Raw genomic sequence first — 25717 nt, 5'->3', positions numbered from 1 at the left:
GATGATTATTTCATTGACTTGAGGCTGGTGAGTGGTTGTGTTTCCTCTCACAGCCACATGAGGGTGGCACATCATGAAATTATTGTGCTATGTGTAAGAAACTGCCTCGACCCAGATTCCACTCCAGGATATATGTTTGATTATGCTCATTTCCCAAAATGGCTTAATTAGTATAGAGAAGAAGAAAGTCAACAGTTATGTTGTTTGTAGACCATTTGGGATGATCACATCATGTGTGGGACCCCCCAAGAACTACCTCAGACAAAGGGGTGTCAGAACTTAATTAACATACAGACCACAGCTGTAATAACAGGAGCAACTTCATTTACATTAAGGGTAGTAAACTGTAAGTGAGCTTAGTTTAATTTTTGATTAGCAATATGCATTGCTTAGAACTTCATTTGAACAACTTTAAAGGTGATTTTCTCAATATTTAGATTTTTTTTGCACCCTCGGATTCCAGATTTTCAAATAGTTGTATCTCGGCCTCATATTGTCCTTTCATAACAAACCATACATCAATGGAAAGCTTATTTATTCAGCTTCCAGATGATGTATAAAACCCAATTTACCCTTATGACTGGTTTTGTGGTCCAGGGTCACATATAGAACAGGAAAAAGTAGGTAATACAGATGCTTTAAGACTAAGAGCCATTTTAATTCCAATTTACCTATATATAATTGAATTATAATGAGGGAGTGTCTTTCTCTGAGAGGATGGAGGAAAATATAGTGCATAACTCTATAGAACGACAGAAAGACTGAAAACTTTCATACATGAGGGAGGAATAAAGGCAGCATTTAAGGTTTAAACTGTAGTGGGCTCGGTTTTTAAAATATCTTTTAAAACTAGGGTGATTGAAATTGTGAACAGCAAGAACTATGAGTACTGTCCAATATACTGATGAGACAATAGAGCTCGTACTCCTACATCTTTTTAAAACGCTTTTGATCATTTACAGACAGGCCCATAATAGAATGATGCGGTGACGCATGGAACTGCACCAAAGTGGGCGGGGCTTGGTCTTAAATTGAATTTGTCTTCGGCTGTTTTAATTATTATTAATTTTTTTTTTACATTTAATTCGGATAATGATTCTAATTGCAATTATTCAGGGTAATTTTTTTCCAGACCGCTGCTGAATTATACGTTGATGTTGTCACGTGGTATCAATTGCTTTTCTCATCGTGTCTTTTGTCCGTTCAGGCCGCCATACTCTCGCCTTTCCAGTTTATACTCACACGAAGCCGAGGATACCGACAGTCCTAAACAGGTGAAAGTTTGTTTACTTCGTTTTAATGGTGCCTGGGCTCAAATTTACCCGAGACGTGCTGACTAGCATAAAACATGTTCGGGAAATGACTGCGTTTGTTACTTGTGTTCAGCACTGGCGAGCTAACAAAAGTCTAAGCTAGCGACATTTTGGGTATCAAATGCTGCGATAATTAAAACTGCAGTATGTGTAGGCAGTTTGTGTTTTAAAAAAAGGAGCTGTTCTTCAGCTAGCGACATTATCCACCAATACAGCAACAATCGGTTATTTACTAACGTTACACCTTTTTATTTTGTGAAGTGCTTATAATTCTACAGCAAACAGATTAGTGATTTTCAGAGCTGGTTTTATTTGTTTCTGTCAGTTCATTATGCTACCAGATATGTCTGTTATGTTTTCCTAGCACTGATTTGTGAATGTTAGGAATCACAGCAGCACTAACCCTGATAGCACACGCATATTACAGAGAGGCTGTTTGATGTCTGTATTTACGTTACATCTGCAAGACCCTTTTTTTAGTGTTTGCTCATCTCAAATACATCAAAAGGACGTTTCCTATCCGATGTCAAATAGACGTTCAGCAGATGCTTTCCAGATCTTTAACAGACGTCTTGCTCACTGGGAATGACTGATACAGTGATTGCATGTGTGATGTTTGTTGATCTTGTGGTTGGCAGGTTCAGGATGGCATCAGTAGTGATCTCAGTACCCACCACGGCGTCCCGCTTCGCTCTGCTGCAGGTCGACTCGGATTCGGAGTCTGATTCGGATGCAGGGAAACCGAAGGCAAGTCGTGGAGCAGGGAAGTCCCGCTCGGGGAAATCTCCCAGTGGGAAGGCCAACCAAAATAACGACAAAAAGAAAGAGAAGAGAAGACGAAAGAAGGAACAGCAGCAAAGTGAAGCCAACGAGGTGAAAATCTATCTATCTATCTATCTATCTATCTATCTATCTATCTATCTATCTATCTATCTATCTATCATCTGACTCTATCTATCTGTCTGTCTGTCTGTCTGTCTGTCTATCTATCATCTGACTCTATCTATCTATCTATCTATCTATCTATCTGTCTGTCTGTCTGTCTGTCTGTCTGTCTATCTATCATCTGACTCTATCTATCTATCTATCTATCTGTCTGTCTGTCTGTCTGTCTGTCTATCTATCGTCTATCTATCTATCTATCTATCTATCTATCTATCTATCTATCTATCTATCTATCTATCTATCTATCTATCTATCTATCTATCTATCTATCTATCGTCTATCTATCTGTCTATCATCTATCTATCTATCTATCTGTCTGTCTGTCTGTCTGTCTATCGTCTATCTATCTATCGTCTATCTATCTATCGTCTATCTATCTATCGTCTATCTATCTATCTATCTATCTATCTATCTATCTATCTATCTATCTATCTATCTATCTATCTATCTATCTGTCTATCATCTATCTATCTATCTATCTATCTATCTATCTATCTATCTATCTATCTATCTATCTATCTGTCTGTCTGTCTGTCTGTCTGTCTGTCTGTCTGTCTGTCTGTCTGTCTGTCGGGTTGACAGAAAGTAGCCTACGTATAACATGGAGATTTACTTTTAAATATTAAGATGCATTTCTATAGCACTGACTGATTTTAAAATGTAATTTTGTCAGTCCCTGAAATGGGTCACATTGACATTACCTGAGCGATTGAAGTTACGCTAACGTATACAGCGCTCTTTCAGAGACATTTGCATTTACTGCTTGGACAGAGTAATAAAGTTTACCCTCTTCTATTGAACTGAATTTATGAAGCAAACTATTTGCTAAAATAATAACATTAACAGCACCGCTGGCTGAAATACAAGCGCGTGAACATTGCATGTGTTACTATAACAAACAATTATTATTGGCTGGTGGAAATAATGGAAAAAAATGTTACATGTAAGTTACATACATTTTTACTTAAAAAAGAAGATAAGGTAAAGGTGCAAATAATTACATTTTAGACACATTGTCAATAATTATGCCAATGAAAATAAAGCCCTAGGAGAACTGTTGTGATCAACACACAGCGGTGCTTCTTTACTGAATGAATCCACGGTTTTAACCCTTTAACAGTCACACTAAGAAATACATTTGCCAAAAATTATTTATTGTTAAAATTGTGTTCCTGACGCCACAGTGAGCAACTTTTCAGTTGTTTTTTTTTCCAGATGACCCATTCACGAAGCAGATACACAAGTCTGACTTGCCCATTTAGGGTAATTCTCAGCATGAACTAAAGTATAATGCATTAATGGAGTTTTCATTTGTGCAACTGAAGTTTGAGTTTTTGTCTATAAAAACATTACAGACAGTAGTATGTTAACAATGATTTTATATATATATATATCAAAACCCTGTTCTCATAACACAACAATCCACTGTAAAACTGTAAAACAAATTCAACATTAAATGTAATAGAAATCTAATAATTTAAGTAATTAAAAAGTAAATAATTTAAAGTAGTAATTTAGTAATTTAAAGTAAATAAACAAATGCATCAAAACAAAATAATGAAAATAAAAACAATAAACATAATAAAATAATTATTAAATTACATTACAAATAATAGATTAGTGATAATTAGATAATTAGAGTAGTGGTTCATTTGGGGGCAGAGTCTGAGTCTGTGCAGTAGTGATTTATTTGGAGCCCGAGTATGCGCAGTAGTGGTTTATTTGGAGCCCGAGTCTGTGCAGTAGTGGTTTATTTGGAGCCCGAGTCTGTGCAGTAGTGGTTTATTTGGAGCCCGAGTCTGTGCAGTAGTGGTTTATTTGGAGCCCGAGTCTGTGCAGTAGTGGTTTATTTGGAGCCCGAGTCTGTGCAGTAGTGGTTTATTTGGAGCCCGAGTCTGTGCAGTAGTGGTTTATTTGGAGCCCGAGTCTGTGCAGTAGTGATTTATTTGGAGCCCGAGTATGCGCAGTAGTGGTTTATTTGGAGCCCGAGTCTGTGCAGTAGTGGTTTATTTGGAGCCCGAGTCTGTGCAGTAGTGGTTTATTTGGAGCCCGAGTATGCGCAGTAGTGGTTGTGAGGTGGAACCGCGTTATCAGAGTCCCGCAGACCCAATCGCAATCTGTCTGTATATCTTTCGCTGTCTGTTTATTTGTTTATTTATCTCTCTAACTGTGGACCTGTCTCTCATTCTGTCTATTTGTTTAATTTCCTGTATAACTCTGTCTGTTGATTTGTCTTTCTGTTTGCCTGTATGTCCTTCTGCCTTTTGTTCTGTCAATTTTTTTTTATCATTCTGTCTATTGTTTTCTTATCAGTTTTTACTTCTGTATATCATTTGTACTGTTGTTCATTCCATCATCTATCTAGTTGTCTTTCTGTGTATTGTTCGGTCTAGTATTCACTGTCTGTCTAGAGCTCTGTGTACCTACCTGTCTTTCTAAGCAGTTGGGCCCCATGTTTGTTTCTAGAACTAGCAATGATGATGAATCAGAGTTGATGTTTATAACATCCTTACAGGCCCAGAGGGTGGTGTGTTGTAGTAGTTCTGTTTTGGGTAAAGCGTCAGCTAAATGACTAACAAAGAGTGTTTGTCGTTACACACTGCAGCTCAGAAGTCTTGCCTTTAAGAAGATTCCTCAGAAGTCAACAGCACCTCCCTCCACACTCACCCTGCAGGATTTATCCAATGATCTGATCAACCCGGCAGCGGTCCAGCACGGCTCCAAGCCCCAGGAGAGCTGGCAGGACTGGAAACAGAGAGATGAACAGGTAAACCTTCTCGCTAAACCTCAGAATTTGACTTTCACATGGCACATTTCTCTCCGGCTTTATGCAAACATCTTCATACTTGTGTTTGTCCCAGCTGACCAGTGACTTGTATGAGGCGGATCTGGAGAAGGCCTTGATACTCAGTAAACTGGAATTTGAGGAACATAAAAAGGTACCATGCTAAGAGAAGATTAAATTTAATTACTCTAAAAATGCCATGGTGTAACCATCAAGTTAAGTAATAACACATCTTAATCACATTTTCAAATGTTTTTTTATGTAGAAGGTTTTCATTTACTAAAAAAGAAAGAGAAAAAAACCCTAATTATTTATTAATTCATACCATTCAGGTTTGTCATTTTTTTTCTGAACTATCCTTATCTTGTCATAAAAAGGCCAAATTTTCTAATATTTTAAGATATTTTGCACCCAATCTCCAGTACAGGTGCATACAGTGCCGTGAAAAGTTTTTTTTTTTTTTGCATTTTTGTCACACTTTAAAGATTCAGATCATCAAACAAATTTTAATATTACACAAAGATAACCCGAGTAAATACAAAATGCAGTTTTGAAATAATAATTTCATTTATTAAGGGAAAAAAGCTGTCCAAACCTGCCTGGCACTACTTGAAAAAGTAATTGCCCCCTAAATCTAATAACTAGTTGTGCCACCCTTTGCAGCAACAACTAATCAAGCGTTTGCGATAACTGGCAATGAGTCATTCACATCACTGTGGAGGAATTTTGGCCCACTCTTCTTTGCAGAATTGTTTTAATTCAGCCACATTGGAGGGTTTTCGAGCATGAATGGACTGTTTAAGGTCATGCCACAGCATCTCAATCAGATTTAAGTCTGGATTTTGACTTGGCCACTCCAAACCTTAATTTTGTTTTTCTTTAGCCATTTAGAGGTGAACTTGCTGGTGTGTTTGGGATCATTGTCCTGCTGCATAACCCAAGTGCGCTTGAGCTTGACGTCACAAACTGATGGCCAGACATTCTCCTTCAGGATTTTCTGATACAGTGCAGAATTCATGGTTCCATCAATTATGGCACATCATCCAGGTCCTGAAGCTGCAAAGCAGCCCCAGACCGTCACACCACCACCACCATGTTTGACTGTTGGTATGATGTTCTTTTTATGAAATAATGTGTTGGTTTTGTGCAAGATGTAACGGGACACGCATCTTCCAAAAAGTTAAACTTTTGTCTCATCAGTCCACAGAATATTTGCCCAAAGATCTTGGGGATAATCAAGATATTTTTTGGCAAATTTGAGACGAGCCTTTGTGTTCTTTTTGGTCAGCAGTGGCTTTTGCCTCGTAACTCTCCCATGGATGTTGTTTTTGCCCAGTCTCTTTCTTATTGTTGAATCATGATCACGGACCTTAATTGAGGCAAGTGAGGCCTGCAGTACTTTAGATGCTGTTCTGGGTTCTTTTATGCTCTCTGAGTAATTTTGGTAGGCCGGCCATTCCTGGGAAGGTTCATCACTGTTTCTTCATTTGTGGATTATGGCTCTGACCGTTGTTCGCTGGAGTCCCAACGCCTTAGAAATGGCTTTATAACCCTTTCCAGACTGATACATGTCAACTATTTTGTTTCTCATCTGTTTTTGAATGTCTTTAGATCGCGGCATGATGTGTTGCTCTAAGCATGCTTCACTTTGTCAGACAGGTTCTATTTAAGTGATTTCTTGATTCAACAGGTCTGGCAGTAATCAGGCCTGGGTGTGTCTAGTGAAATTTAACTCAGCTTTCTAAAGTAATGTTTAATCACAGTTCTTTCGTGATTAAACAGGAGGGGGGCAATTCATTTTTCAAGTAGGGCCAGGTAGGTTTGGACAGCTTTTTTCCCTTAATAAATGAAGTCATCATTTAAAAACTGCATTTTGTATTTACTCGGGTTATCTTTGTGTAATATTAAAATTAATTTGATCCGAATCTTTTAAGTGTGACAAATATGCAAAAAAAATAAAATAAAAAATAACAGGAAGGGGGGAAAAACCTTTTCACAGCACTGTATATAATGGATATATTAGGGCTGCCTCCTAATAGTCGACTAATCGTTAGTCGACCAGAAGAGGCTTGGTCCAGCAAAATTTTATTAGTCGCTTAGTCTTAAAAAAAAAAACTAATTCCACTGGCAAAGTCTCGTTAACGGCTAGTCTATAGTAATGTAGTACATCGGGCAGGGCATCCAAATGCTACCCTATCATTCATCGACCTCAAATTTGGCTTATCATCTGAAATATGTAAGTATTAGCAACTTTACATGGCCGCTCAATCTACTGTTAACCTAGAGAAATGTGTGCTATATTGTCTGTGTGGAGAGTGGAAGCTGAACAGTAGCACTCCCTGAATGACAGATGGAGGTGCCGTCTCTTGCTCTTAAAATACTGGTCATTTTTGGTCATACAGATAAGAGTAATACATCTTTTGAATCTGTAAAGACTGTTTATTTGTGTCCACTCGCAATAAAAACAAATCGCACTTTTCTGAAATAATGAAAACAAACACGATGCGCTTTCTGCCATCTCGGTCTATGAACTTGAGCGTGAAACACCGTGTAGCCTATATCTTTACCTTACAGGCATAAAAAAATAGATCTATAGAGAGTGAAATGTCTACTTTCAAGTGAACCAATTCAAATGGAAAATAAATATTCTCAGATTATGTAATACATGCATACAGGCACGTCCACTACTGCGGAGATGACGAGTCAGTGTCGCAGACTTTATCTCTTAAACTGAGAACAAAGAAAGCACTAGTTTATCAAAATATTAAAATGTTAATGCAGTCTCCTTACTGTTTTTCACTGACACATTCACAATAATTTCTTCTGCCGGTATGTGCGCTGTGGCAAGCTTTATGCGTGTGCTTGAACGCTTATTAGGTAATGTAGGTAATTAAAGGCCGTTAAGACTGAATACAGCCGTTTGTGATTCCTGCCCTCAAGCATATGCGTGTGAAGTGCAGACGCCAATGCAGGATAGGTGGGTCTGACTCTGGGCTACTTTTACACTGTTGCCGCGGGTTATTCAAGTTAGCGGTTCCAAGTTCACATTAAACCACAGCTTCATAGGCTTTTTGCTCTAATTTATTTTTGGCTTTGTGCAGGTATTGGCATATTTTGCATGCTAGTGATAGGAATCTATCCCTTGATGTGATTGGTTGTCGAATTTTGTGACGTAACAAACCGAGGGCTGTTTCAAACCGTGTTTCTGGGTCAGCCTTTGGGAAACTACAGTTTTAAGGAGATAATACTCAGCAATGGTGTTGATTTAATGGATTGGCACATGGTTTGTCTAAAAGCATATTAAAAACACCACATAGATAAATAAATAAACAACATAAAAAACTTGAAATGGTTTATTAATAAATGTGCGATTAGTCGACTAATGCTTAAAATGAATGACTACTAGTCGACCAGAAAAATCCTTAGTCGAGGATAGCCGTAGTATATCCCCCCCCCCCCCCCCCCCCTCTAAGATTAAAGAAAGCAATATATGATAAAATATTACCACACTATTAAAGATATAAAGGAAGTTTTCAAAAAATGTATTTAATGTTTTTTGTTTTTCATATCATACAATATATCAATACAGTTATATTACCATTACATTTTTGACCTTCATGATTTAATCTCAACCCAAAAATATAAAAATCAATATACAATTCAGTAGAAAATTAAATCATGGTAGAGGTGTATTCAATTATGTATGAGTTCCATTCATGTATTTTTTTTAACACGTTAATAGACAAAAAGACAAAAATGACCGATTTATTGTTTTTTGTTTTGACTGCCGATATCTTGGAAAGCAGGGTGACCGATATAAAGCCGATATAATTTTATTTAATTAATATTTAAGAAATTTGAAATCATTTGAAAATGGGTTAAAAAATAAATGTGTAAAATAAACATACTCATACTAAGTGTTGAGTAAGTTACTCTAAAAAAGTAATTAATTCCTAGTTACTAATGACATCTTCAACAGTGTAATTAGGTTACTGTACAAATTACTCTCACCAAAAGTATTTAATTATTTATTACTAATTACTTTCTAAGTCCTATATCAACCTCGACAAGTTAATGTTATCAGGATAGACATGAAACGGTTCTTTTAATTTTTTCAAGTAACGACAAATTATTCTGGTCACACTTTAGATTAGGGTCCAGTTCTCACTATTAACTAACTATTAACTATGACTTTTGCCTCAATATACTCCTAATTACTGCTTATTAATACTTAGCAAAGTACAAACCCGATTCCAAAAAAGTTGGGACACTGTACAAATTACGAATAAAGGAATGCAATAATTTACAAATCTCATAAACTTATATTTTATTCACAATAGAATATAGATAACATATCAAATGTTGAAAGTGAGACATTTCAAAATGTCATGCCAAATATTGGCTCATTTTGGATTTCATGAGAGCTACACATTCCAAAAAAGTTGGGACAGGTAGCAATAAGAGGCCGGAAAAGTTAAATGTACATATAAGGAACAGCTGGAGGACCAATTTGCAACTTATTAGGTCAATTGGCAACATGATTGGGTATAAAAAGAGAGTGGCAGTGTCTCTCAGAAGTCAAGATGGCAAGAGGATCACCAATTCCCCCAATGCTGCGGCGAAAAATAGTGGAGCAATATCAGAAAGGAGTTTCTCAGAGAAAAATTGCAAAGAGTTTGAAGTTATCATCATCTACAGTGCATAATATCATCCAAAGATTTAGAGAATCTGGAACAATCTCTGTGCGTAAGGGTCAAGGCCGGAAAACCATACTGGATGCCCGTGATCTTCGGGCCCTTAGACGGCACTGCATCACATACAGGAATGCTACTGTAATGGAAATCACAACATGGGCTCAGGAATACTTCCAGAAAACATTGTCGGTGAACACAATCCACCGTGCCATTCGCCGTTGCAGGCTAAAACTCTATAGGTCAAAAAAGAAGCCATATCTAAACATGATCCAGAAGCGCAGGCGTTTTCTCTGGGCCAAGGCTTATTTAAAATGGACTGTGGCAAAGTGGAAAACTGTTCTGTGGTCAGACGAATCAAAATTTGAAGTTCTTTTTGGAAAATTGGGATGCCATGTCATCCGGACTAAAGAGGACAAGGACAACCCAAGTTGTTATCAGCGCTCAGTTCAGAAGCCTGCATCTCTGATGGTATGGGGTTGCATGAGTGCATGTGGCATGGGCAGCTTACACATCTGGAAAGGCACCATCAATGCTGAAAGGTATATCCTAGTTCTAGAACAACATATGCTCCCATCCAGACGTCGTCTCTTTCAGGGAAGACCTTGCATTTTCCAACATGACAATGCCAGACCACATACTGCATCAATTACAACATCATGGCTGCGTAGAAGGAGGATCCGGGTACTGAAATGGCCAGCCTGCAGTCCAGATCTTTCACCCATAGAAAACATTTGGCGCATCATAAAGAGGAAGATGCGACAAAGAAGACCTAAGACAGTTGAACAACTAGAAGCCTGTATTAGACAAGAATGGGACAACATTCCTATTCCTAAACTTGAGCAACTTGTCTCCTCAGTCCCCAGACGTTTGCAGACTGTTAATAAAAATGTTACACAGTGGTAAACATGGCCTTTTTTGAGATGTTGATGCCATGAAATTTAAAATAAACTTATTTTTCCCTTAAAATGATACATTTTCTCAGTTTAAACATTTGATATGTCATCTATGTTGTATATGAATAAACTATTGAAATTTGAAACTTCCACATCATTGCATTCTGTTTTTATTCACAATTTGTACAGTGTCCCAACTTTTTTGGAATCGGGTTTGTAGTTAAGTTTAAGAATTGGGTAGGACTAAGGATTTAGAATAAGCTCTTGCAGAATAAGACATTAATATGTGTTTTTTTAAGTAATAATAAACAGCTATTATCCTAGTAATATTCATGCTAATGACAACAAGTTATTAGTGAAAACTGGACACTAAAGTGTTACCAATATTCTTACTAACTCACCAAAGTATTTAAAGAGAAGGGCACATAAAAATTATGCATTTAAAGTTAGATTTTAAATTTTGATGTTAAATCCACTATTGTATAATATATAAATGTTCTACAGTCTAGTCTATACACAGTATTAAGTTAAATTACATAAGTAACTGTATTTAAATTACAGAAAAAATAAGAGTAATCCCTTACTTTACTTTTTCAATGGAAAAGTAATTAAACTACAGTATCTAATTACCAACACTGCTCATACTTTAGATGACAATGTATGTTTCACAAGTAAATATTTTATAAAAATATATTTTAAAAGGAAGAAAACAGTGTAACCTACAGGGCACTCAGTATTCTGGGAAGTTTGTGTGCATTGGGAATCATATTTTTTCAAATAAAGCCAAGGTAGCACACAGAGAAAATGACATGAATACGACATGGGCAAATCCATAAAGCGCAGCATAATTTGCAATCACGAGTTTAAAGTTTGTCGATCGCGCGTCTCCAGTGAAGCTGAACTCTCCTCCTGTCTGCATTCAATTCACACGGATCGACCGACACACAGAGCACACGCGATCATGCAGGATACACGTGCACACTTTATAAGATCACAGCTGGATTTGACTAAGTTTGCAAGGCTTGTGAAATTAAATGTTCATTAGTCATTCAAAGATTTGTTTAAATTATATAAATGCGTATTTGTTGAATGCTGATGGCAAACGAGAAAGTATTATAATGTTTGCCTTTCTATTACTAACAATATAAAAGCAATCGTTAATACTTTTTTGTATACATTTTAATTCCTTTGTTTAACTGTTCTATCTGATTATTAGAACGACTTCTATCCGTATTAGACAGATCAATAGGGAGAATGTGAGCACTATGTGCTCAGGCCCTGCCATTTTCAGTGCCGTCAAAAGAAAAGTCAGGCCTGGAACGCATCGGCCAAACAGGAAAAACTTGTCGGCTAATGCCGATATTTGAAAAATGCCAAATATCGGCCGATATATCGGTCAACCGCTATTTCTATTCCACACGACACATAACATTTAACAAAAGTGACATTTTTTGTAACATTATGAATGTCTTTATTACTTTAAAGGAAGGTTTTTTGGTCACACTTTAGAATAGGTAACACTTGTTACCTACTACGACATTTTCCTCAAATTCTTAATTTGCTGCTTATTAATAGTTAGTAAGGTAGTTGTTGAGTTTAGGTATTGTGTTGGTTTAGGGATGTAGAATAAGGTTATGTAGAATAAGGTATTAATATGTGCTTAATTAGCACTAATACATGGCTAATATTCTAGTAATATGCATGCTAATAAGCAACTAATAGATGTAACCGTAAAATAAAGTGTTACCGTTTTTTTGTTGTTGCTTTTTTACTTTCTGTTCATCTAAGTATCCTGAAGAAAAAAGTATCAGGTTTTCCACCAACATATTAAGCAGAACAACTGTGATGATAAGAAGAAAATGTTACTTGAGCAGCAAATCAGCATATTAGAATGATTTCTGAAGGATCGTGACACTGAGGACAAAGAAAATTCAGGTTTGCATCACAGGAATAAAATGCATTTTAAAATACATTAAAAATAAATATATATATATATATTTGAAATTATAATATTTGTTTTTTACTGTATGTTTGTTTTTATCAGTGCAACCTTGAGGAGCATAAAAGACATCTTTTAAAATATAAATCTCACTGACCTCAAACTTTTGAATGGTAGTGTACATAGCATAGTTTAAATGGACTGGTTAATAGTAACTCAGAAATGCAACTGCATACAGTGAAAGTGTGTGGGGGTGGACATGCTAAAATTATGTAAGTTCGTTATAATACATTACACATTAATACATTACATAAGTTACTATATTACTATAAAATTCTTCTTAAGGCCATGCAATAGTTTGAGGAACAGAAAGAAATTTAAATTATAGGTGTTAATTTGCTTAGCTTCTGCCTGCTGTGCATATTCCACACTGTCAAAACATCAATGTGCCTCATGTTCATACTTGTGGAGGTTCATTTCTAGCTCTTTAAAATGTAGTGACAAATGTAACTACTCCCTCTTGTGGTTAGAGTGAGATGTTAGAAGTCAAGAGGTCTGTATGTAATATGTATTATGTAATATAATGTAATACAATGATTGCACTTGATTGTGTAACTACTATATCAACTATTTCAGTGCTTGCTTTGCATTTTTTTTTTTTCGTATCTTTTTCAACTAGGCAGTACATGCTCTTTAATGTGCAATGTTATAATCTCTCAAGGATGCTGAAAGAACAGAGACTGCGTCACCAAAAGCAGGAGGAAAGAAGGACAGGAAGAAGAATCAGCAGGGGAAGGACAAACGAGTGACTGTCTCTCTTAAAGACTTCCAGCAGGAGGGTTGCGTGGGTGAGAACGCTGCTTTCTTATCATGAGAAACAAATCACTGTTACTGTGCTTCCGTTCTAACTGACTGCCTCTATTACAGATCAGCTGAACAAGAAGCCTGACAGAGAGGTGAGGGATTAATATGAACATACAAACGCAGGCTACTTTGAGGATCTGAAACACCCAGAGGGTCACAAGGGTGTTCCTCAGAAGATTACAACAAAAAAAAAAAACCTAGCAAGTTTTACATGTATTTTTAGGGCTGTCAATGTGTTAGCTTAAGATAATATGTTTAATGCTTTAACAGAATGAACAAATGTGAAGGTCCCATATTCTAAAAACTAGTCTTACATGTGAACTATATTTTTTTTAACTTTTATTTAAAAAAAGAAAAAAACACATTTAAAAGCTTATACATCTTATATTATTCTAATATATAATATGTTATAAACTGTTAAAAAGGATACTGCCAATTTAATACAAATAAATGTTCTCCTGATAATATTTTAATTATTAATAAACTTTCTTTTTCTTTGCCACAATGTTATAAATGAGTTATGATCATTATATAAAGTTAGTATAATATAATACATTATATAATGATTTATAGTAATTTATTTGTGATTTATATGTCTTAAATGGAAACATGTCTTGTGAAATCAAATGTTTTTCTTACATAATATAAATAAGTGTTGTTGTAGTATTCTTTATATATGCTATTTTAGTGTTTATTAACATTTTGAATTAGGCTTTATTTGCACATTTTAATTTAATTTTGTGCTTTTTTTTTTTTTTTTTTTTAATTCATGATTTTTTTTATTTTTTTTTTATCTTTCATTTAGCCTAAATTAATGCTTAATGCTAAAGTTTTAGGTTTAGCAATTTAAACTTCTCTCTCGGGAAACGGTGCCTTAACGCGGCGAGAGAGTTTGTGTACGTCTGAGAAGCTAATTGCTATACCGTCGAGAACCTAGTCCTCTCAGAAGGGCCACCCAAGGCGGAAAGACTTCAGTGGAGGCGTCAGACAAAACCCGTTTCGAAAGGTCCCCACATGACCTTTTCAAATAAATTGTGATCCAAGAAAGCAACGGGAAACTACTTGGATTATCCCTCCCTTGAAAACTTCAATGATGACAAGCAAAATCAACAAAGGCCCTGAGTATCGGCGTCGCTTAAATGGGACAGGGGTGCTAAGAATCTCCGAGCTTGTGTTAATGAACCCTTTCAAAGTAGCAGCTTGGAACGTTAGAAGCTTACTCCAAGCAGGAAAACTAGCCAATGTCATACAAGAAATGGATCGACTTAAAATCAACATAATCGGTCTAAGCGAAACTAAATGGCCTGGAACAAAAAAGTTTATATCGAGCGAACACCACGTCTTCTGTTCCGGAGGAGAAGGAAACACCCAACAAACATACGGTGTCGCCTTTATAGTACACAAGAAATTAGTAAATAAAGTCACCAACTTTACCCCAGTATCAGAACGAATAGCAGTACTACAATTAGCAGGCAACAAAGTCAATGTGAACATTCTACAGGTTTATGCTCCAACAGCAGACAAACAAGATCATGAAATCGAATCGTTCTATGAGCAACTAACCAATACGCTGAAGCCGCTGAAGAAACAAGACATCACCATAATCCTCGGCGACTTCAACGCCAAGGTCGGCCACGGTCGAATGCAGAACATTGTCGGAGAACAATGGGTGGTGATGGCGCAGTGGATAAGACACATGCCTTTGGTGTGAGAGACCCGGGTTCGAATCCACTGTGAGACACCAATGTGTCCCTGAGCAAGACACTTAACCCCTAGTTGCTCCAGAGGCGTGCGACCTCTGACATATATAGCAATTGTAAGTCAAAGCGTCAGCTAAATGAATAAATGTAAAATGTAGAACACGGACTAGGAACAAGGAATGAACGAGGCGACAGAGTGGTTCAATTCTGCCAAGAACAACGTTTCAGTATCGTTAACACGTGGTTCCAATTACCACCTCGACGATTGTACACGTGGACCTCGCCGCAAGACTCCGACAACAACATTGTCAGGAACCAAATCGATTATATCCTAATTAACATCAGGTTTAAGTCCAGTGTGCTTACAGCAAAAACCTACCCTGCATAGCGATGCTATGAACATCAGAAAGAAGTGTACATCTGCTTCATAGATTACGAGAAAGCCTTTGACTCAGTAGACCACGACCGACTAGCCGCTCTATTAAAACAACTGGGACTAGATCAAAACGACACCAACTTCATCATTGCTCTTTACTGGAAGCAAACAGCCCAACTCCGATATGATAACGAAATGACAGATCCAACACCAATACAAAAAGGTGTACAACAAGGCTGCCCACTGTCACCGATCCTTTTCAACATCTACTCGGAGCAGATTTTTGATCGAACACTAGCAGACAAAAACATTGGTATTAAAGTCAATGGACAATACATCAACAACATCAGATATGCCGACGACACTGCACTGCTGGCCGATTCGGAACAAGACCTACAACTAATCTTGGACGAAGTTGCCGCAGAGAGTCAAATATGGGGCTTACGAATTAACAAAAAGAAAACAAAGGTTATGAAGGTCAGCCGAACTCCAAGTGAAACAACAATCAAGCTGGGCAGCGAAAAATTTAAATACCTTGGTGTAATCATTGACGATCAGCTGAACCATGAAGTCGAAATCAAGAGCAGAATTGAACAAGCAAGGCAAGCATTTATTAAATGGAAAACACTTCTCGCAGACCGCAATTTGAGTACATCACTGAAACTGCGCACACTGAAATGCTACATCTGGTCAATTTTGCTGTACGGAGTAGAGACGTGGACATTGACAACAACAGCAACAAAAAGGCTCGAAGCTTTTGAAATGTGGCTGTATCGAAGAATGCTGAAAATCCCATGGACAGCCAAAATCACCAACACACAAGTTCTGCAAGACATGGTCACTGACAGGCAACTGCTAAAGACCATCATCAGCAGGAAGTGTCACTACTTAGGCCACATCGCCCGAAACGACCACAAATACCAGCTAGTAAAGCAAATCTTGCAAGGAAAAATTGAAGGGAAAAATCAACCAGGACGGCCAAAAACGACATGGCGCAGTAACATCAAAACATGGCTACAATTAACAACAGCACAAACTCTACACGCCGTGCTAGACCGAGACCAATATTATTGTGAAGTCGCACACGCCGCCAGGCAGCACTAAAGAGAGAGACAATTTAAACTTTATTTCTCTTACTTGCCAAGGCAACATTTCTAATTATTGTTACTGTTATTATTGTACTAATCAAGTTTTTCATGTAATGTTTTATTTTATTTCAACTTTGTTAAAACATTTTTTATTAGAATTAGATTTTTAAACTTCCATGAGCACTTAGCAGAATCCTGCAGACTTCATAAAAATAAAACTTTTTTTTTTGTACTTTTACTGTAATTATAAATTGTGCAGTGAACTTTTCAATTTGCGGTTTCATCTTTCTGTGTTTTTTTTCTTCTTTCGAAGCCTGTGAATCCAGCGTTGCGTGACGATAAGTTTTTCAACCAGCTGGAGGACGATGTGACCCGGATCGTCCAGCGTGACAAGCACAGAGAGCAGTGCAGCAACAGCGCCGGCCACGAGGTCAACACCTCCTCAGAGCAGGAGCAGGTCAGAAAACTCTCATTCACTCTTCTTGAGCCAGAGACAAGAAAAAATCTACCAAAAAAAAAAGGTGCAGAATTTGTACAAGTCTGTTGTACCGCAATGTAGAATGCAGCTCAGTGTAACGCCACAACTGTTGATCTTGTTTTCTTTCTTAAAACTCGCAGGATGTGAGAACTGAGCAGTTAAAATATGAAGTGGAGAAGAAAGACCAGGAAATTATGAAGTTGAAAAAGACAATTTCACAATGGGAGGTAAGATGATGTGATGAGGAGAGATTGATTCTTATGAGAGTTCTAAAGAACATTTGCATATGCAATCAAAATCAGATTTCTTTTAATTGTTTATGTTAATTGTTAATGTTTTTTATGAATGCATATTTAACTGAAAAGCATGACTGCAGTGATGAACTATTCATGAAAAGTGTCCTTTAGGTGTTTTGATGTGATGGTTTTGATGTTCTGCTGGAGTGTGTTTTTGACTCGCTGTGCATTGAGTTCAGACTTTGGTGTGATTTAAGAGCATATTTGTATTTACTATTTATTCTTGTCTTTTTTTCAGCAAAGATATAAGGAAGTGAAGGCCAGAAACTCTCAGCTGCTTAAAATGCTTCAACAGGGAGAGAGTGAGTGCAGAATATCATACAAGCCTGACATACTGCAGTCTAGCATTCATTCTTATTTATTCAACTTTATTCATATTCAGTGAAGGACAAAGCTGAAATTCTGCTGCAGGTGGAGGAGCTCCAGAACATTAAAGAAGAGCTGTCCTCACAGGTGTGTGTCTGCACAGCCACTCATTCACTCAATACAGTAGCTTTGGCCTTAATCATAGTGTTGTGTTGCTGTGATATTTTGTGCGTCCTATCAAAATGTGTTTCCCCTCTCCAGGTGTCACAATTACACACGGCTCTGGAGCAAGAGAGGTCAAAAGTGAAGGGCTTACAGTCAGAGCAACCGAAACATCAGGTACGGTACACCCAAACCTACTAGGACTATGACAGTGACATAGAATTTAGATTTGAATCAGCAGACGTTAGGGTTTGGGTGATATGGCAAAACATTTAAATCAGGCCCTATTTTTTTTCAGAACGTTTGACCGATTCTTGATGTAAAAAAAAAAAAAAATTAACTAGTCAACTTGAAAATGTAACTACAACATAATTCAAATAACTTTATTAACCCTCTAGGTACAGAAAATTCTATTCCAAGTGCACCACACATGAAGTTAACATGATGTAAATGTTAAACAAATCACTTAAACGTCTTTGCAGAAAAGATGCATGAACTACAACTACACTTTGTACAGACTTGTCTTATACATATTATATGTTCAGAAATAATACAATAAAAATGCTTTGAAAAAATCTCAAGTCAAGGTAATTCAAGTTCAAAATGACTGAAAATGTAACATTATTAACTATAAATGATCTGTAAAAACAATGATCAGCTGCAAACATGAAATATCTGACATAGAGTAGTAGTTCTTCACAGGTTTTTTTTTATTCGCTTGAGCTGCTATTACATTGTTTTTGCTATGTGAACATGGACGCGTTTGACTGTTGCGCTCGCGTCTCTTGCAGTGTCTCATGCATGAAATGGCCGTCTAAAAACACTGCGTTCAAGTTAAAAGAAGATCTTGCATGTTTTTCCTATTCTACCGCTCACATAAGCATAAGTTTAATATTAGTGCTGTCAATCAATGACCCATACTCGGAATTAGTGTTCTGCATTTAACCCATCCAAGTGTACACACAGTAGTGAACATACACCCGGAGCAGTGGGCTGCCGATGCTTGCTCAAGGGCACCTCAGTCGTGGTATTGAGGGTGGAGAGAGTGTTGGTTATTCACTCCCCCCACCTACAATACCTGCCGGCCGGAGACTCGAACCCACGACACGTTACAAGTCCAACTCTCTATCCATTAGAGAGTTGCCCCTTAAAAAATGAACTAATCACACATTTTTTCTGAAATGAATCGCGATTAATAACAATTAATCCCACTTAATATACTTTTATATTGCAATAATTTCACATTCAATCCTCAAATTAATGTACAACAACACAAAGACAGTATATTTTTAATATTTGTATATAATAATGTTTTAATATACTTGTAAATATGAGGACATGGCAACACTGCAAGACAGCACTCTCTGAAGCAGCCTCCTGAGCATAAACAAAACACAGCTATCAGCAGTAGTTTAGTTAAAATCGACGGACAAAAAGAGTCTTTAGCCAAAAAATGGCAGATACCAAACGGCTAAATTCTCCTTCATTCCTGCAAGACTCCAAAATGTTGCTATGGTTACAAATGCGGGAGTGAGTGCTGTTCGGTACACACATGTAGGCCTAATGTAACGATAATTTACAGGACTCACTCCCGCATTTAAATACGGTTGCCACTCCTGAAACTTGCAGTGTGTACGTGGCCTTTAGTCTCTACTAATGAACTGAAGAGTTAAATCGGGTGTGTTAGATGAGGAAAACAGTACTGGGCTGTTTCAGGACATTTTTGAAAACATTTCAGAGACATGTTCTTTAAATGTGACCCATATAAAATATATTACATGTATGCACAGTTTTTAGGCAGCTTTAATCACCTTTTTGGTAACTTCATGACTTAACTGAACACGATATTGCATGCATGTAGTTTATTTTGCGATTTGATATGAAAAGATACAGGGTAGAGCGCACGTTTCGAGCACAGTACCGTTTCCACACTCGTTTGACTCGCACCTGGCACTGAAGAGAAGTTGGAGCACACGTCTAAAGTATGTCTCCTGTTTGATGTGGTCATAAAGACGTTCTGCGACTGAATAAATGCACTTCTTAACCAGAGAAAAGTGACAGAAACAGCAGTTGTGAGTGGTGTGGCCAATCCTAGCTCCGTCCCTGTGTTAATTGCAATAAATATTTTTAATGCGTTAAACTGGAAAAATTAATCTCCTGCATTAACGTGCTAATTTTGATAGCACTAATTTATATATATGAGCAATATCACACTTGTAGATGTGAGATATGGCTGTAGGATATCAGCACGGCTGTAATTCCAGGCCGAGTGCCGTAGGTAATCACACCGTGCCGATATACAGCCATAGCTCACGTCTACGAGTGTGATATACTGCATTTATACAACAGTTTGACAACACAAATGTGTAAATATATTAGGAACAACAACGGAGTGTCTTTAAAATCCCTCTTTTGTACTTTCTTTCGCCAAGGATACAAATCTCAGTTTGACAGTTTAACAGCTGAGCCCAAGCCTCCATTATTAATTTCAAAATGTCACTTTAGAACTGGTAACGAAGGAACGTTGAGTGGCTTCATTAAAAGCTTATTGTATTACTGTATTAAAAGCTGTATTCTGTAGGGTAGAGTATTATGAGAGAGAGATTGACTTGAGTAACTTTGATTACCTGCTTCTGATACAGCATTCATTTGAATGTCCGCTGAGGAAAGCGTTATCTTTATCGTAACATTACTATCCTTTCATCTGTTAAGGTTGATATCCAATGACAGCGCTGCTCAGTGCATTTGTTGGCTGTTACTTACAAGCTGTTCTTAAAAGTAAAAATAACTTTTTTTTACCGCGTTTCAGTCTCTTTCAATATGAAAGTCTTTACTGCTGACTCATAAAAATAGTCTCTTGTCGCCATCTAATGGCGGAACAATGTAACTAACATCACGAACACACACTGTTTCCCAATAAATACCACTATTATGTAAAATAATATTTATTGAATAATAATATTTAATAAACAACAGCCATCATAAAAATTAGTTGGCAGTTCAGTCAAAAGTACAAAGACAGCGCTCTGATATACAGCATTGAAGTTACATAAAATATAACGTGATGAGATTTTGCCCTCAGCCAAAACCATTTGGTCTGGAACAAATAATAGATTGAGACCAAAGACTGCCTGTTAGATTTTCCTAAAACTAATTATATCTCAAGTTTAACCACTATAGAGACATCAGAGCATGCAGTAAATTCCAGAAGATCTGACCAAGGTGAGGCGCTCTCTCCGCGGGTTTATGAGCTCTGACGCCCTGGAGCTCACGTCTCCAAAAACGTAGAAGCTAATTTTCAAATAGACGTTATCTTTATTAACAAACTGCATATTTGAAGTCTAACCAAGTACATTCTGCATTCCGTGACACAAAACAGTATTATTTTGGATTTGAGCGTCTTCCATGACACTTGCTGTGAGAAATACAGCAAGCGGAGTGATACAGTTACAATCAGTGAAGCGGTTGTAGTTACGGTGCCGCTTGAATGCCGCACTCTTATCAGCCAATCATATTCAATGACCAGAAAGAACTCTATTGTATAAATAAATAGATTAATAATCTTTTTTTTCTTTGCATTACAATAATTTCAAAATATAATACGTAATCATCCAGCAATTTCTCATTTTAAACAGATTTTTACAGCAATGTTTCTACTAATAAATATATTTTAAAGAGCATAACATTGGTCCAGTTTAATAAATCCTGCAGTGAAAAAAAGCATGACATTACTATCTTAATTCGTTGTTTTGTATTTCCTTTTGTTTCAGGGGAACCGGAAGGGTAAAAAAGCATCAGACGGGGACGTATGAAGATGCATCTTAGAGGACAGACAGCTTGAATGCTTCAGTTCCTTTGTCAAGCTGCTAATGTCTTTAATATCTGTTCGAAACACCACACACTCTCTTAACCAAACACACACTCCTGCTTATTACTGCATAGTTCGGTTTGCCTGATCACAAGTTCTGATCAGTCCACTTCTGTTCTCTGCACTATGAATCAAAGGCATACAATCCTAAATTCTTTTCAATAAAGATGCTAATCTACTTTTTCAAAGTGTGTTGGTTGTTTATGCTTGAAACTAACTATTTCATTCTTGCCAAGTGTTATGTTTTTAGGTAATGAATGTATTGACAGTGTTCAGTCCATTTACTTCACTCAATAAATCCATAATTCTTAGAGCAGGATGTACTTGGGGTCAAAAGCACTGATTAAATTAAGAGGTTATGCTTGAAGCTGACCCGTTTTGTCACTTTACATTTGATCTAATTACATTTTACTCTTCATGTCTCATATGAAGTCTACAATTCTTGAAGGTACAAGTCTTCAGTACTCTTGAAGGTACAATGTATTTTTGTAAATCATTTGTTAATGTTTTTAAATGTCTTAATGAAGGTTAATTATACATGAATATGGGCTTATATGCTTTAAGTAAAACTCTTCTGCTAAAGGAATAACTGGTGGTTACAACAGTTGTTATACCATAAAAATGAGAAATCACAAAACCGGATTCTGAAAGAATCTGTACGAAGGGGATCCTATTTATATGTAGCCTTTTTGTTATATTTTTTATCTTTTTAAAATAATTTTACTATAATAGTACTGTTTTTATTACTTCATTTAATTTTTTTTTTCATATTTACATATAATGCTATGAATATTTTAAAATATAAAAATAATAAATGTAGATTTATTTAATTTTTCAGAGTGAAAATTTGATGTCCAATAGGCCTATACAAGCCGATTGGATTCATTACACGTGTTAGCCTACAAAAGGACTTTAGAAAGCATCTTAAGAATATTGCATTCATGTTCATTAGTGTTTCTCATCATTTACTCGTGTAGTGTGTAATATCAGACAGGCTGTTGTTAATCAGTGTTGGGAATTTGTCTGCATGTTACATCTCTGCACCAGTAGGTGGCGACAAGTCTTAATGAATCTTTATGAATGATTCATTGAATTATTAATTTAACAAACTCGGACGCTGGCATTGTCTAATAATCAGAAATGTTCAGGATTAATCGATAAGGATTTTTGAAAAACCTTTCAATTTTTTAAAGAAAAATCATATTTATTATAGAAATTTCCATGACATTTTCAGATCTATTTTGTTTAGGTCTAAAAATCACTTAAAATTTCAGGTTTTCTGATCGTTTATTATTATTAGTTAGGCATATTCAGCAACATTCATAACTAAACATTTTATAACAAAGCTAAGAATAGGCTACTGCTTTACATTTTTATTACCAATTACATTATAGCATTAACCACAGTGAAAAACAAACACATCAATAGTAGTAGTAACTATTGACTTAAAGGCGGACCCGTGCTGTAAGTGGCGTTGTGATATGAACGCGCTCGTTCCAGGTGAAGCTGCTGATAAATCGCTGATGGGGTTGAACTGATGGAGGGATGGAGGGAGGGGAGATAAGCGAAAAGGGGGATCGTTCTCCCGGTCATATAACGCGACATCTCTCTTTCCTCCTCTCCGCTGGCAACATACGCGACGCGCAACCGACACCCCGTGCTCCTCTCCCAAACCAAAGGCGCTTTGTTGCTTTGCGATGCGGAACCCAGAGCCATGAAAATGCTTCGGTTCCGGAGTCCGAGCATCTCCTCCCTCGCGCAGGAGGTCCGGTGCACGGTTCGCCTGCTCGACGACTCCGAGATCGCGTGCAGCATCCAGGTAAGCGCGCGCTCTGTGATGCGGTGCGCTGCGCTTCTGTATTGCGATTCATTGACATAACACTTGTTATTAATGCATCGTGTTTAACGGGCAGACTGGCCTCTTTGAGGTTTGTTTAGGGTGCGAGACGTCTAGGGAGTGATGGTGACGCTTTCGTCAGGGTTTGCGCGTGCCATTATTGCATGTTAAACAGTTACGCCCTTGACTTTCTTTGTACACAAGAAAGATTCATACACAAAATGCGTTTGGTTTATAAATAACAGAACTGCGCAAAATGGAACTGGTGGCTATTTTAACGCTGTGTAATTTAATTGGGAGCGGAGAGCATGATGCAAGGCAGTACACTCTTAAAAATAAAGGTGCTTCACGATGCCACGGAAGAACCTCTTTGTCTAAATGGTTCCATAAAGAACCATGAAGGTTCTTCAGATTGTGAAAAGGTAAGAAAGAGATGGTTCTTTGTGGAGCCAGAAATGGTTCTTCTATGGCCTCTCTGTGAAGAAGCTTTTAAGCACCTTTATTTTTAAGAGTGTAAAGCCTCCATGTGTCTCATGCACTGATTTATCTTCTTTCTTTTCCAAGTGATGAAAGATTGCTGAGAAAGTCTGTGACAGACAACAGTTTTCTGTGGGAACTGCCTGTTTCATTTGTAAAGTCAAGTCACTTTTGTTTATATAAGCAACAGGGTTTCAAAGCGGTTTGTGAAAAAGAAGTAGCTACACTTTAGCATAATTTTAATCCTGATTATGGGAATAATAGGCACGATTTAAAGGAATATACTTAAGTGATATCCTTAACTGTTTTCGGACAGTTAAATACAATTACTGTTGTTGAATACAATTAGTTGTTTTACTCACTTAAGTAGGACTTTTTTGTAATTTAGTAATTAGTTATATTGTCTTTGAAATGTGGTTAAAGTCTGCTGCTGCATTTATAAACTAAAATATTATTTAATGTAATTTTTGTTGAAACTTGTATGTCATGTATTTAAATAAATCTGTAAGTTGCAGTTTAGTGCATTTCAAATATATGAACTTAAAATATCAAATAACATTAGAGTTGAAATTATAATTAAGTACTTTACATGTGATTTATTATGTTAGCCAATATCAGAATAAGTGTACTTCTGTAAAGTGCAACAAAAAAATATTAAAACAATGATTTGAGATGTACGTTGAAGCAACAATCTTAATTTGACATTATGTATTGCACAGTTATCTTTAAGTACACTTAAGTGGTCTTTTGTTTCATTAATATTATCTGCAAGTAGCTTTTTTTATATGTAGCCTACTTTTAAATTTTGAAGTACGTTACAAGTGCACTTTGAATACAAGCACACTTTTCACAAGAGAGTGCCTTACAAATCTCAGAGGAGCAAACCAAAGGCAACTATGGCATGGGAAAAAAACGACCCATGTTAGCACTTGAGACTTGAATATAATGCAGTTATAATCACATACTCATTTAGTCACCAAGCTTTTGGCACTGTCTTTCGTAAACCAATGGAATCACTGAAAAAGGTCCCCTGTCTGAGTAGGCGGCTCACAAATTTTTGAGACGCAGCCAATGAATTTCTTCCCATCATGCTCTCTGTGTTCCAGTCGAGATAAACGAGCGAACTCATTTCTGTGAAAGACTCTTGACAATGCATTTCCTTTCAGAACATTCTTGGAAACATTAGAAACATCCAATCCACTGCAAATCTGCATGTCATTTTGCTAATAAAAATATAATTGAATCTATAAAGGCCAGGAGGCAGCCGTAATGTAGTTACTGTCATTCAGCTCTGATGCAGGCTTAAGTGTTTGATGATAACTGATGATAACGGATGATGATGTGCATGTGTAGTCTAGCTGGCACTAATGTAGATACTGTCTAATGGAAGCAACATCCATTTCCTGCCTTTCATTTTCAGAAAACTACACTATGATGGTAAAATCAGGAAATTGGCCTCTTGTTATGGTTCTACCTCGGGTTCAAGCTACTCTTGGATCTACTAACTTTTAAAATAGTACTTTTCTGAAGTATCTTTTCTTAAGGAAGAGCTGACGGGAAGATTGATGTGCATCCTGCTCTTTTTTTATACATTGTGTCTCTTTCTCCGGTGTGGTGTTTATAAACTTTTGAGCTAAAAGAAGAAGCGTTCTGTTTGGTCTTATGAATATTTCAGAAAGCCACGAGGCTCTAATGG

The 25717-nt window shown here is 36.9% G+C and overlaps 2 protein-coding genes across 2 annotated transcripts in view; both read left to right on the top strand.

Annotated features, from left to right (window-relative positions):
* The first annotated feature begins 1015 nt into the window (after positions 1-1015).
* LOC306848377 (G kinase-anchoring protein 1-like) lies at positions 1016-22017 on the top strand. The gene is made up of 13 exons (XM_079382889.1): positions 1016-1117; positions 1208-1274; positions 1952-2186; positions 4864-5025; positions 5120-5197; positions 13291-13417; positions 13497-13525; positions 16911-17054; positions 17216-17302; positions 17610-17673; positions 17754-17824; positions 17939-18016; positions 21610-22017. The coding sequence occupies exons 1-13, from the start codon at positions 1093-1095 to the stop codon at positions 21649-21651; spliced, it is 1209 nt and encodes a 402-aa protein (XP_079239015.1). The 5' UTR covers positions 1016-1092; the 3' UTR covers positions 21652-22017.
* Positions 22018-23421: 1404 nt separating this feature from the next.
* Positions 23422-25717, top strand: part of LOC306848749 (FERM domain-containing protein 3-like) — a gene marked incomplete at its 5' end in the record, with an annotated part of 48794 nt that continues 46498 nt past the window's right edge. The window contains one exon of the mRNA XM_079383491.1: positions 23422-23526. Coding sequence (XP_079239617.1) covers positions 23422-23526 — 105 coding nt within the window. The remainder of the gene's footprint in view (positions 23527-25717) is intronic.

This window comes from Barbus barbus (genome assembly GCF_936440315.1).
Source record: "Barbus barbus genome assembly, chromosome: 28".
In the NCBI taxonomy this organism is placed as follows: Eukaryota; Metazoa; Chordata; class Actinopteri; order Cypriniformes; family Cyprinidae; genus Barbus; species Barbus barbus.
This window is presented reverse-complemented; position numbering and strand designations above follow the sequence as displayed.

Excerpts from the sequence above, each read along its gene's own strand:
- LOC306848377 (XM_079382889.1), top strand. The coding sequence starts at position 1,093 with ATGATTCTAATTGCAATTATTCAGG. Across the intron at positions 17,674-17,753 it reads AATGCTTCAACAGGGAGAGA|TGAAGGACAAAGCTGAAATT; the intron begins GTGAGTGCAGAA and ends ATTCATATTCAG. Across the intron at positions 18,017-21,609 it reads CAGAGCAACCGAAACATCAG|GGGAACCGGAAGGGTAAAAA; the intron begins GTACGGTACACC and ends CTTTTGTTTCAG.